General features: G+C 40.6%; 1 protein-coding gene across 4 annotated transcripts in view; it reads left to right on the top strand.

Annotated features, from left to right (window-relative positions):
* pnpla6 (patatin-like phospholipase domain containing 6) overlaps positions 1-13,845 on the top strand; it is a 33,484-nt gene that overhangs the window by 8,956 nt on the left and 10,683 nt on the right. For 2 of the 4 annotated variants that reach the window (XM_059554533.1, XM_059554531.1), the window contains exons 9-27: positions 204-332; positions 429-509; positions 646-775; positions 2,293-2,367; positions 4,342-4,460; positions 4,683-4,850; positions 5,014-5,091; positions 5,209-5,414; positions 5,942-6,073; positions 6,675-6,798; positions 6,878-7,067; positions 7,205-7,354; positions 7,432-7,495; positions 7,584-7,752; positions 9,364-9,546; positions 9,635-9,753; positions 10,383-10,539; positions 10,658-10,774; positions 10,970-11,039. In XM_059554533.1, the coding sequence (XP_059410516.1) occupies positions 204-332; positions 429-509; positions 646-775; positions 2,293-2,367; positions 4,342-4,460; positions 4,683-4,850; positions 5,014-5,091; positions 5,209-5,414; positions 5,942-6,073; positions 6,675-6,798; positions 6,878-7,067; positions 7,205-7,354; positions 7,432-7,495; positions 7,584-7,752; positions 9,364-9,546; positions 9,635-9,753; positions 10,383-10,539; positions 10,658-10,774; positions 10,970-11,039 (2,461 nt within the window). Of the gene's footprint in view, positions 1-203; positions 333-428; positions 510-645; positions 776-2,292; positions 2,368-4,341; positions 4,461-4,682; positions 4,851-5,013; positions 5,092-5,208; positions 5,415-5,941; positions 6,074-6,674; positions 6,799-6,877; positions 7,068-7,204; positions 7,355-7,431; positions 7,496-7,583; positions 7,753-9,363; positions 9,547-9,634; positions 9,754-10,382; positions 10,540-10,657; positions 10,775-10,969; positions 11,040-13,361; positions 13,760-13,845 lie in introns of those variants that run through there. The other 2 variants (XM_059554532.1, XM_059554534.1) reach the window with 2 other exon arrangements.

The following is a 13,845-nucleotide window of genomic DNA, read 5'->3' as shown; positions in this document are numbered from 1 at the left end:
TTTTTTCCTTTGCCCATTCCATATCCTGTACTTGTTCCTGTATTTAGTTCACTTTCCTGTTCTTTCTTTCACTTTTTCTTCCCTTATCTTAAAAAGCCCTATAAGAAGATCAAGTAGCAATTTTTGTGAAGATGCTTACAGGAACTAACATATTCTGGATATTATGCATATAACTCTCAGGTTTGAATGTTTGTGTATTTCAGGGTCACCAGAGACCTTATAAAACAGTCTCAGCAAGAGCGGCAGAAGTGTCCACTGTCCTCAGACTGCCTGTCGATGCCTTTCTGTCCATCTTTGAGAAATACCCAGAGAGCCTTGTGCGGGTGGTTCAGGTCTGGCCTTTTAAAATTGCTCAGAATATTCCATTGCTGTCTGTAAGGACACTGCACGTAATTGAGAATATGTTTCCTGTTTTGTCCTCTCTGCAGATTATCATGGTCCGTCTTCAGAGAGTGACTGTTCTGGCCCTGCACAACTATCTGGGGCTCACCAACGAGCTCTTCAGCCATGTGAGTGAACACACATGCACACTCAACGCACACTCGCTTGCTTTCTTATGACTGGTTGCTAGCACACAAAAACTATAGTAGTTTTTATTTTATCACCAAAATATTTACTATTTCCTTTCTGTCAATCTTCTCTTAGGACATGCAGGCTCGTCCCTCTCCTGCCTCTCCTCATGCAACACGCTCCAGTCCTGTACGACACAGCAGACGCTTCGGCAGTCTCACAGTTCCTGATAAACATTGTGAGGCCGCTGTTCAAAATGCTTCTGGTGAGGCATGGCATCATTATATCTCTTTATCAGGGGTGTGATTCTTCCGGAAAAATCCGGAAATCCGGCTTTTCCGACTTGAAAATGATGCTCTCGTAAATTATGCAAAAAAAAAAAAAGTTCGGGGGTTGGGGGGTGGGTTCGGGTATTGGTAAACATAATGACCGCTCACCGCTGTCAACGTTTTTTGTGCCTCTGATTCATGTCGTCGTGTCACTCCGCAAGTAGTCCAATAATTTGTCACGATTGAAGTTCAAAGTGTACGCGCACCGTTCTGAATGCGCACACACCCAACCATCCACTCACGTGAACAGCTTCAGTTGACTGACGAAGACCTTGAACACGGGTGATTCATGTAAGCAAATCCAATATATTGTCTTTCATTTTTATATGCAGGTCTAGTAAAATTTAACCAATCTATTGATCACTTTTGTCATGCTTCCATAACATTAATGTTAAATGATTCTGGGCTAATTTAGCAAAGTAACGCCATGTTGGTTATTGCTTACTTCTAGCTAGAAAGTTTAGCAGCTTCTACAAGGCTCGAAATTGCCAACATTTTTGTCGCATATGCTCCTGAAATTTAATCTGTGCGACCTAAAAATATATTTAGGAGTAACGTTAGATGCGCGGAGCATATGAACATATCTGTCCACTAATGACTCGTTTGATTTCCGAACTAATGACTCATTTGAACCGATTCACTTTAATGAATGCTGAGTTTCCCGATAACGATGTATCTTAGCTCTGAAGAGCGCTCTCAACGTGCAAGGTTATAAACGCTCGCCGCAATTCCACGCGCTTTTCCCAAAAACGTTACTTGACATGAACGCATTCTACGCAGACCTGCCATCCTGTATGCATTTTGCGTACCGGCTACACATTTTGACCTCAAAGTACGCTGGTACGATTTGTAACTCTAAACTACGCAAAAATCTAGTGACGCCTCTGTCCACGCGCAGTATTCAAAACAAGCAACAGATAAAGGTGAAAAGTTCAACCAATCATAGCGTTTTTTGTTTGTTTTGCATTTAAATAATTTCTGCATTTTATTTCTCACCTAGTAGCCTATAGTTTATAGTTTCAGTTCAAAGCGGCTCGCGCTCGCCCCGTTAGAAGCTCTGACAGAAAGGCTGCGTGTGAGGCTGACAGAGACGTGCTGTTTAATGTGTTTGAGATGTGCTGTTTTCCTTAATGCTTGACTTACATTGCACAGGTATATTCTGTAAATGTTAAAATCCAATAGAAAATTTCCATTTTGCTGTCAGAAGTGGATGAGTTTCAGCTTTAGCGATTCTCAGCTAAACTCCACAGACTTCATTTAGAAAGATATAAATTATGTCACTGTGTGTGTGTGTGGGGGGGGGGGGGGCTGTCGCCACGTCATGGTAAGTGCACCGTATAGTTTCCTGCTTTATTTTCCTTTGCCAATCACACCTATGCTTTATTTCCTATATGCCTCAAGTTGAGAGATGTTAGATGCCTATAGATTTTTGTTTAACAGTGAGTGTCTGCAGGTGGGGATCAAGGGAAGGATGGTGGCACAACACCGACACTCAGTAGGACCATATCCATGCCTGTAGACATCGCAGGTAGGTGCTATTTTCATTTTTTTTTTTATCAATTCATTCTTTTTAGATATTTATGGATCAAAGAATCCAAAAAAAAAATTCACATTTCCTCATTTTCACAAAAAGCTGCATTACTGTTTTCAACATCGATGATGATAAAATCAGCATATCAGAATGATTTTTTCAGAAGGATCATGTGACACTGAAGATTGCTTCAAGGCTGTTGAAAGTTCAACTTTGAGATCACAAGAAAAATAAATAGATTAGAATAGAAAATGGTTATTTTAAATGATAATAATATCTCACAATATTACTGTTACTGTTTTTTTTTTAAATCAAATAAATGCAGCCTTTGTGAGCATAAGAGACTTCTTTTAAAAACCTAGAGAAATCAAACAGAACCAAAATTTTAGAACAGTAGTGAATATTATAATATTATTAGAATGTCCATCCATCCATCTTCTACCGCTTATCCGGGGCCGGGTCGCGGGGGCAGCAGTCTAAGCAGAGAACCCCAGACTTCCCTCTCCCTAGACACTTCCTCCAGCTCTTCTGGGGGGACACCGAGGCGTTCCCAGGCCAGCCGGGAGACATAGTCTCTCCAGCGTGTCCTAGGTCTCCCCCGGGGTCTCCTCCCAGTGGGATGTGCCCGGAACACCTTCCCGGGAAGGCGTCCAGGAGGCATCCGGAACAGATGCCCGAGCCACCTCAGCTGACCCCTCTCGATGTGGAGGAGCAGCGGCTCTACTCTGAGCTCCTCCCGGGTGACTGAGCTTCTCACCCTATCTCTAAGGGATCGCCCAGCCACCCTGCGGAGAAAGCACATTTCGGCCGCCTGTATCCGGGATCTTGTCCTTTCGGTCATGACCCAAAGCTCATGACCATAGGTGAGAGTAGGAACGTGGATTGACCGGTAAATCGAGAGCTTCGCCTTGCGGCTCAGCTCTTTCTTCACCACGACAGACCGGTACATCGACCGCATTACTGCAGAAGCTGCACCGATCCGTCTGTCAATCTCCCGTTCCATCCTTCCCTCACTCGTGAACAAGACCCCAAGATACTTAAACTCCTCCACTTGAGGCAGGAACTCTCCACCAACCTGAAGTGGGCAAGCCACCCTTTTCCGACTGAGGACCATGGCCTCGGATTTGGAGGTGCTGATTCTCATCCCAGCCGCTTCACACTCGGCTGCAAACCGTCCATCAAACCATCAGTGCATGCTGAAGGTCCTGGCCTGATGAGGCCAACACGACAACATCATCCGCAAAGAGCAGAGACGAAATCGTGTTGTCACCAAACCTGACCCCCTCCGGCCCCTGGCTGCGCCTAGAAATTCTGTCCATAAAAATCATGAACAGAACCGGCGACAAAGGGCAGCCCTGCCGGAGTCCAACACGCACCGGGAACAAGTCTTACTTACAGCTGGCAATACGAACCAAGCTCCTGCTCCGTTCGTACAGGGACCGGATAGCCCTTATCAAAGGGCCCCGGACCCCATACTCCCGGAGAACCCTCCACAGGCCGCCGCGAGGGACACAGTCGAATGCCTTCTCCAAATCCACAAAGCACATGTGGACTGGTTGGGCATACTCCCATGAACCCTCCAGCACCCTGTAGAGGGTATAGAGCTGGTCCACTGTTCCACGGCCTGGACGAAAACCACACTGTTCCTCCTGAATCCGAGGTTCTACTATCGGCCGGATTCTCCTCTCCAGTACCCTGGCATAGACTTTCCCAGGGAGGCTGAGAAGTGTGATCCCCCTGTAGTTGGAACACACCCTCCGGTCCCCCTTCTTAAAAAGAGGGACCACCACCCCGGTCTGCCACACATTATTAGAATGTGTACAATATAATGTACAATAATATTATAGAATTTATATAGTTACAATGTGCATATATACTGTATATAAAACATAATTTCTACAATAAGAATGTATCATGCTTCTGTTGGTGTCATGCTGTGATGTTATTGCTGAACTAATGAATGTTTTACAGGAATTCAGAAGAGTCTGCGTTCAGATTTCGACATGGCTTATGAGAGAGGCCGGATCTCTGTATCTGCTGAGGATGGAGAGGAAAATCTGCTGAGGAAAACTCCACCTGCTTTCACACGAGTGAGTTTTTACACTCATTTGAACACCTTTCACATACTAACACAATCTGTATTACATTAATTAGAGTCTATTGAGAACAATCATTAAGAGTAAGAATTCCATAAAATATATATATTTTTTCACATACCTTTTGGATTTACATTGAAAAATGTCCCACACAAAAAGTACTGTATCACTCAGCCTTTAAGTCTAAAGACATCTTGCTTGTTTTCTGTGACACAGGAGCAGCGGGAGAGGAAGGTGACTGTGGATGAGGTTCCTTCAAGTGTGTATTTGTATCCTGAGGAGGAGTCAGGCATGGAGAACATTTTTAGTCCATTTCAAGGACGACCTAATGCTGCACTGTTTGAGGAGGCCCAAAAAGAGATTCTCAAACTCATGAAGATTGAGGTATCTTTCTGTATGCATGCGCTACAGTTCATTGTCAAAGTTCATAGTCCAGTAAAATGAAGCAGTTTCACATGAACATTAGTTCTCCTCTGATTTCACACCTGCCTCTGTTTTGCTGGACTGGTGTGAAGCCCTTTCCTCATATGCCCTCTTTCATCATCAGGACCCTGCGCTGCTGAACGGGAGGGTGACGTTTCATCATGCTAAAGCTGGATCTGTGTTAGCCAGGCAGGGAGACCAGGTGCTCATTCTCATTTCTTTCTCTTTTCTTCAGCCCAATTTATTTGGCAAACCTTAGATCTCTGATGAAACCTATTGTAGTCTTTGTAATATTGTTTCTTCCTCTGCTTTTCTATAGGATGTGAGTCTGCACTTCGTCCTGTCTGGTTGTCTTCATGTCTATCAGAAGATGATTGACAAGCAGGAAGCAGTGTGTCTGTTTGTGACCCATCCGGGTGAGATGGTTGGACAACTGGCTGTACTCACAGGAGAGCCGCTCATCTTCACCATCAAAGCTGAGCGGGATTGTACCTACCTCAAGATCTCCAAATCTGACTTATATGAGTGAGTATTTCTATATACCGTATTTTTCGGACTATAAGTCGCACATGAGTATAAGTCGCATCAGTCCAAAAATACGTCATGACGAGGAAAAAAAACATATATAAGTCGCACTGGACTATAAGTCACATTTATTTAGAACCAAGAACCAAGAGAAAACATTACCATCTACAGCCGCGAGAGGGCGCTCTATGTCTTCAGTGTAGACTACAGGAGCACTGAGCAGCATAGAGCGCCCTCTCGCAGCTGTAGACGGTAATGTTTTCTCTTGGTTTATTTCTCTTGGTTCATGTCAAATTAATTTTGATAAATAAGTCACACCTAACTATAAGTCGCAGGATCAGCCAAACTATGAAAAAAAGTGTGACTTATAGTATGGAAAATACGGTAGTCGTGCAGCTGATTTCACCCAGGCTCTCAAACCTTCAGTCTTTTGGATGGCACTCTACCTATTGCAAATCTCACTTAAAACAAAGAACAAATCTACATCAGTAGAGTCATATTGTCTGTGATTGTGCTGCCCCATGTAGGATCATGCGTGAGCAGCCAAGTGTAGTTCTCAGTGCAGCTCACACCGTGGCCATCCGCATGTCCCCGTTTGTACGGCAGATGGATTTTGCCATTGACTGGATGGCTGTTGAAGCCGGACGGGCCCTGTACAGGTACCATTACTCTCTCACATAAAATGTTTTTTATTCAGTTCATTTCCTTTAGCTGAAAGCTTAAAAATTTATTTAGATAATAAATCTTAATAGATATTATTTTCATATGTACTTTTAGCACGTAAAAATGTTTCTACAGTACACTAGTGTTCAAATGTTTGGTTTTGCAAAAAAACAAAAAAAAAAAATTCTAAAGTCTATGATACTCACCAAGGCTGCATTTATATAATACAAATACTGTAACATAGTAAAATTATAACATTTTAAAATAACCGTTTTCTATTTAAATAAATTAAAAAATTTAATTTACTCCTTATTACAAAGCTGAATTTTGAGCATCATTACTCCAGTCTTCAGTGATCTTTCAGAAATCATTCTAATAATGATCGACTTAATGTTTCTCTGGAAACTATGACTTTTTTTTTTGTCAGGATTCTTTGATGAATAGAACAACAATTATTTGAAATCTAAATATTTTGTAACAATGTAAAAATCTTTCGAATAAATGCCTTTCAAAAAACTATTGTGACACCAAACAGTAGTGTACATGTTCAGTCAATATGCAAGTAATTAATATCATTAATTTTGTTGTGGTCCATAGGCAAGATGATCAGTCCGACTGTACCTATATTGTGCTGAATGGACGACTGCGTTCTGTCATCCGAAAAGCAAATGGGAAGAAGGAGCTTGTTGGAGAGTATGGAAGAGGAGATCTCATTGGAGTTGTGAGTCTAAAGCTCTGGAATGAAGGCCAAAGGGTCTAAACTGAATTTAGGATCGCTGAACTGTCTCTCTTTCTCTCAGGTGGAGGCTTTGACTCGGCAGCCTCGTGCCACCACAGTCCATGCAGTCAGAGACACTGAGCTGGTGAAGCTTCCAGAAGGAACACTCAACAACATTAAGAGAAGGTACCCGCAGGTGGTGACACGCTTGATCCATCTGCTGGGGCAGAAGATTCTGGGGAACCTCCAGCAGCCCCGTGGACCTTTCTCAAGTGCGTCCAAAAACCAAACATTAATCATTCACATCGCATTCAATGCTTCAGTCCATCTTAGGAACCAAGAATAGGAAGCTGAGCCTTTTCTATGTGTTTAAACAAAGAAAGAGTAAAGAAATTAATCCTTTCTCTAGGCTCCGCTTTGGGTCTGCCAAGTGTAGCATCGAGTCCGGACGTCACTAACCCAGCTAGTAATCTCTCCACTGTGGCAGTGCTTCCTGTTTGTGATGATGTACCAATCAATGCCTTCAATTTGGAGCTCAGCCATGCCCTCAGCGCCATAGGTAAACTTAAGCAGTGATGGACTATTAAAGCCCATGATCTAGACCCATAATCTAACACACTTTCATCCTTTGATCAGGACCAACCCTGCTGCTAACCAGTGACATCATCAGAGAGAGACTTGGAGCTTCTGCTTTGGACAGGTGGGCCTATGTATGAGATCAGAACAACAATAATTAGTTATGGCATTCATTTTTAAAACTGCAATCTGAAACGCTTGTTTTTCTCTAGTATTCATGAGTACAGGTTATCAGGTTGGTTGGCTCAGCAGGAGGACATTAATCGTATAGTGCTGTATCAGACGGACAGTGGTATGACCCCATGGACTCAACGCTGTATCCGACAAGCTGACTGTATCCTCATTGTAGGGCTTGGAGACCAGGAACCTGCACTTGGAGAGGTATTTGTTTCAGTCTAGTGTTGTTTCTCTCCACACTCATGTGAAATGTGGGAGCTGGATTGAAGTGATTGAAGATCAGAGCTGGTATCCAAAATGTTGAAAGCTGAAACCCCACAGGGAAAGATTCAAACATTTTGACTTTTCGCCTTAAGCAAGGCACAACATTAGGTTAACAATTACAAATCATGCATATGAATTGATTTTGAAATGTGGATTTTTGAATCACTTTAAAGAATTTATTCAAAATGCAGCAAATTGAATGACTCACAGAAAAACTCTATAAAGTATAAAAGCATAAATTCTTTTCAGCACATTGTAGAATTTGTTATATTCCAAGTAGCCTTTATGTACTGTACATATATTTAAAGTAGGCTGACCATATGTGCCATTTATACGGGACACGTCCTGGATTTCTATACTGCCTAAAACATCCAGGTAGTTAGCCAAGTAGTTTGACCAACACATATTGTAATCGACCAATTTCGTGACATCTACAGAGAACGTTCAAATCGATGCAAAAATGTGCATGTGTTTCATTCGTTCGACTTGAAGCGTCGCTGTGCACGATCATTGAACGTATCACACTAAAGTACAGCGAGAGCAAAACGACAAGCATTAGTAGCCATCTGCTCTGCTCTCTATAGCTCTCGTAAATGTCATACAACGATCAGTCTGGGGTGCGTTTCCCAAAAACAACTATGGCCACATGTTCCGTCGTTACCAATAGAGTTCATTGGAACTAATGACCATAGTTAGCTAACTATGCTTTTGGGAAACGCACCTCTGCACAATGCAAACAATTAGGCAATACAGAAATCCTGGGAAGGACGCGTCCTGTAAAAATGGCCCGTATGGTCACCCTAATTTAAAATGTTTACTTTCAAGTTGCTTGGTGCAATAAGGATCTTAAATAGTTTGTATTTTTGCACCTGAGATGGATTAGAAGTATGTACTTAATCCCGCGAATGCACTTAAAAAATACAGAAGCAATTCATTAAGTTAAATGGAGTTAAAACGAATCTCATTGTGAATCAGATTAGTGTTGGTCGATATGCTCAATTTATCCTATCATAAGCCTGTGAGATCACCGATACATGATATTTTGGTGCTAATTTATTTAATTATTTATTCACTTAGTTTCAATGCCGGAAAGTGAACCAGCTCCAGCCAGCGTAAGGTTAAAAGCAGCCTAATGTATTTAATATGACATAATAACAAATGAACAGAAACATCAGAAGTTACTTATTATAATGTTTACATTTCCTCAGTTATTCAAAAAGCAGCTACAGTAAACAAACAAAAAGAACATTTCATTACCAAAGAACATCATCACAAGCTCAGTCTAGTGTGAGTTTATGCACTTTTAAAAACACTCCCATTAAAAATCAGTGAATCTACACTGTATCATGAAGAAATCTCTTACACTTACATCGCATATACATATGCACTTTGTTGTATATGATGAGAGAATTTGCGAGTCATTATTCCATAAATCAAGAACTTCTCATTCTTGAATCAATTCCCAGTCTATCCAAAGATTCACACCCCTAGCGGTTCGAGTAACTTCAGATGGAGCTGATCCAATCAGAATTCATGTTCTTACCTTCTCAGTTGGAGCAGATGCTGGAGAACACAGCAGTACGGGCCCTGAAGCAGTTAGTTCTGCTGCATCGTGAGGACGGGCCAGGTCCGTCGAGAACCGTTGAATGGCTGAACATGCGAAGCTGGTGCTCTGGACACCTTCACCTAAAGTGCCCTCGTAGAATTTTCTCACGAAGAAGCCCCTCCAAACTGGTAACATGTAACTTTCTGTTGATTTAAAGAACAAAGATGGTTAATAACCCTTGTGTTTGATAAAGGGTGTGGTTGTTGCCTTTAACAGCGAGAGGTATATGAAAAGGTTTTCGAGAAGACTGCAGACACACACAGTGATTTCTCACGGCTGGCTCGAGTCCTCACAGGAAACAGCATAGCCCTTGTGCTGGGCGGAGGCGGAGCCAGGTTAGTCACTTCAAGCAGTCATAATACCAGAGATGGTCTTATTATTGGGAGAGGATATGATCCGCAGCTCTACCTTAGTCTCCTTCCCTGCAGGATTGTGCATAACAAATTGAATGGTTTTTGCTAACCTTGGTGGCTTGCCGGATTTAAAGCCTTGGAAAGTTGCTTTTGTTTAACTACAGTTTAAAATCACTCTTTTAAAACTGGCTAAAGGGAATTTTTTTGCAATGCACTTATTTTCAGTTCTGTCTGTATTTTAGTCTTATTTATAATCTGTATTTTTTTTTTTTTTTTTTGCTTTTATTTTTTTGTGTTTTAGTGCACTTTTGTTATTGTGTACATATATATATATATATATATATATATATATATATATATATATATATATATATTACTACTGTTTGTTTTTAATGTTACTCTTTAGATTGAAAGTTTTTATTCATTTTAGTTTTAGTTCAGATTTAGCTTTTATTTATCCAGTTAGTAATTTTAGTGTTTTTTAACTTACTTCAGTAAGTTGCTAAGGCAAAATTTGTTTTGTATTATTATTATTTTATTTTTTTTAAGTTCTAGTTAAAAATAATAATCCCGGTCTTTGTAAATGGTCAACATGATGTTCAATCTTGCAGGGGCTGCTCTCATGTTGGTGTAATCAAAGCCATGGAGGAAGCAGGAATTCCCATTGACATAGTGGGAGGAACTTCCATTGGCTCATTCATTGGTGCTCTGTATGCAGAGGAGAGAAGTGCTGTTAGGGTCAAGCAGAGGGCAAGAGAGTGGTCCAAGGTAATGTGAATCTATCCGTTAACTGACACATTTTACCTTGCTTTGAGCAATCAGATAAGATAGAAGATGTTTAGTTATTAATCACTGAAAGGTAATTTCCTATATCTGTTGCCTTCAGGCAATGAACTCTGTATTCAAAACAGTACTGGATCTTACTTATCCAATCACATCCATGTTTTCTGGCTCTGCCTTCAACACCAGCATCTCTAAAGTCTTTGAGGACAAACAAATCGAGGTAAGAAGTCACCAAAACTCTTTTGGGGGTGCACTTATTTCAGAAATCTCACCCAGCGCTCCTAAAAGATGCATTTTATCAGTTTTAGTTGATCTATATTACTGCTTTTTAATCTTCAAAATAGCGAATGTAATTAGGAAGGGTGATTATCATATGTATGACAACATTTTGTGTTTTTCTTGGTTTTATTTGTAGGACTTGTGGCTGCCTTACTTTAACGTGACCACAGACATCACAGCTTCTGCTATGCGTGTTCATAAAGATGGTAAGTGATGATTGAACGTTGACCTTTTAATATGGGGTTCCTCAAGGTTTCATGTTAGGGGCATTTGACTTCTGGAATATACATATTTTAGGAGTTATTAATAATTAAATAATTTTGGTAAATGTCACTGTTAATAACTGATACAAAAACAACAACAACAACAAAAGTTAACTGCCTTTATCATTTGAATGCTATTAAAATTAACCTTGTTTCTTAAATGATAGATATTTGGGATGTTGAAGTTGTTTGGTTATGTACTTTCTCAATTTGTAATGATCGAGAAAGAGAAGCTAATGTTGCATGTGGGTTGTGCAATTTGCTTAAAATGATGAAATAACTGATGGATTCTGAGAGAGGTCTAGAAAATGCCCTATGTTAAAATGCCTGTTAACTCGCATTGAAATTGAGATATTAATGAAATTATAAATTTTTTTTAAACTGTTTGTCAAATGCATGAATACATTTTGGGATTTGACCAGTGGTATATCATGCATCTATGAATTCTGGGTTTGGTCCCCAAATTCAGTTGAATGTATATCAAATAATTCAAATAAATTCATTCACACTGGCTAAATTAATTAATGATCACGTTAAAAGGTAAAAACACTGTCTACAGTTTAATGCTGAAAATTACTGTATTTGGGGTCTTGGAAAGTCGTGGCCTAATGGTTAGAGAGTCGGGCATGCAATCGAAGGGTTGTGAGTCTCGGGCCGGCAGGAATTGTGGGTGGGGGGAGTGCATGTACAGTGCTCTCTCCACCCTCAATACCACGGCTTAGGTGCCCTTGAGCAAGGCATTGAACCCCCAACTGCTCCCCGAGCGCCGCAGCATAAATGGCTGCCCAGTGCTCCGGGTGTGTGTTCACAGTGTGTGTGTGTGTTCACTGCTGTGTGTGTGTGCACTTCGGATGGGTTAAATGCAGAGCACGAATTCTGAGTATGGGTCACCATACTTGGCTGAATGTCACGTCACTTTCACTTTTTTGTAATGGTCTTGTGTTCACCTGTGTATGCCCAGATGGATTATGGAATTGAATTTGCATGTCTCACTAACTGCAAGGACAAAGCTGGTCTCTGTTTTCTCTCCTACTGTTTCTCTCCCCTTTTTGTCAAAGTTTCTGTCTTCCTTCTGTCCTACCCTCTGTCCCTAACCTGCTTTTGTGTCATAGAAAAGGCTTACCTCTCATTCACTGTTGTCCTTTTCACAATCTTTATCTCACTATTTTCTTTATATTATATTCTAAATTCCCATCATGTCTAGTATACATTATTAGTTGTGGTAGAAGGTAAACCCCTCTTAGTGGTGTCTGTAGGATCCAGAATGCATCAACCATTTGCTCCTCCCCCCTGCCCTCTTAATGCCGTTTCTTCTTCATTCTGCTGTTGCAGCATTGCTTATTCTCACACTGACTGCACAAATAAGACATAACAGGTCCAAAGTCTATACTGCAACTTACAGTACACCTTCACTCAGCTGTAGATGTTGGTCAGGTTGTGCTAATGAGTTACTTAATGTGGTACCTAAGAAACATTTTTTTTTTTTATTATTTAAACAAACTATGTTTGAAAGCGTTAAAAAAAAAAAAAAAAAAAAAATATATATATATATATATATATATATATATTTTGTAACATTCAAAATTTATTTGCTGTCATGTGACCTTGTTGATATTATCTTGAATAATATTTAAATCCTATTATTATATTTTAATCTGTGATTTTCATGCATGAAAAAAAAAATCTTAACTTATTGAAATTTCATAGTAAAATACATATTTTTTTCCCCACAAGAAGCACAAATCACACTGTTGTAACTTTGTCAGAGAGGATGCTGTGGTCAACATGCTCATGCTCTTGTCATTATTGTTTGCTATAACTTAACAGCCTGCATATCTCTCAATCTCACCCTCTTTTGCCCTTGCACCTCTCCTGCCTCCTTTCCTAATATATTTATTTGTCCATTTTTGCACGGCATATACCATCATCTCATCATATACGTATCAATAAATACTGTTTAGATTCATATATTCAGCATTCATTCCCTCTTTGGCCAGGTAAACACGCTTTTAGAAGTGTTGATGGTATTTGACATTTAGAAATTTGAGCAACTACAATCAAGTTTTGTTTTTCTTGTTTATACTGAATGGAATAATGCCGTCTTATTAGCATAGCCAGATCTCAGCAGGATGTCCTTGATACTGTGGTTTTGGGTCCCCGTCTCATTCTCACTCATCTGTTTCCTGTTGTTTACTGTCGTTCCCTGCTCTGTCTCTCTCCACGTCTTGTCCAGTTTTGATTTACTCTCCATCTTCATTTTGCCAGGCTGTGTTTGGCGCTATGTTAGAGCCAGTGCCTCCTATACCCCTTATCTGCCTCCTCTCTGCGACCCCAAGGACGGCCACCTCCTCGTGGATGGTTGCTATGTTAACAATGTCCCAGGTCAGGATTCTGCCCCCTTTACACCAAAGCCTTCTAGAAGCCTAAAGGAGTTTCATAAAAACCTGCTACACCAGTATCCCTGCGACAACCAACCACTCAGTTACCCTTTGCTTTCTATTGTCTCTTGTCCTGTTTAAAACTAATTAACCCCCTGCTTACATTGGGAACCCATGGCTTGGAAGGAGCCCAGGATATCATTCAATGAGAGGAAGAATAGAGGAGGGAGACCGTGCTTTCATAACCAAGATAAACATTACATTTAGCTCAATCTGATAAAAAAAAAAAAAACATATCCAGTTTTCATTTTCCCACCCCCATCCCCCCAAAAAAGAAATTAGATTTTGCATAAAATAAAACCTAGATGGTT

This window comes from Carassius carassius, chromosome 7, assembly GCF_963082965.1.
Source record: "Carassius carassius chromosome 7, fCarCar2.1, whole genome shotgun sequence".
Taxonomy (NCBI): Eukaryota; Metazoa; Chordata; class Actinopteri; order Cypriniformes; family Cyprinidae; genus Carassius; species Carassius carassius.
This window is presented reverse-complemented; position numbering and strand designations above follow the sequence as displayed.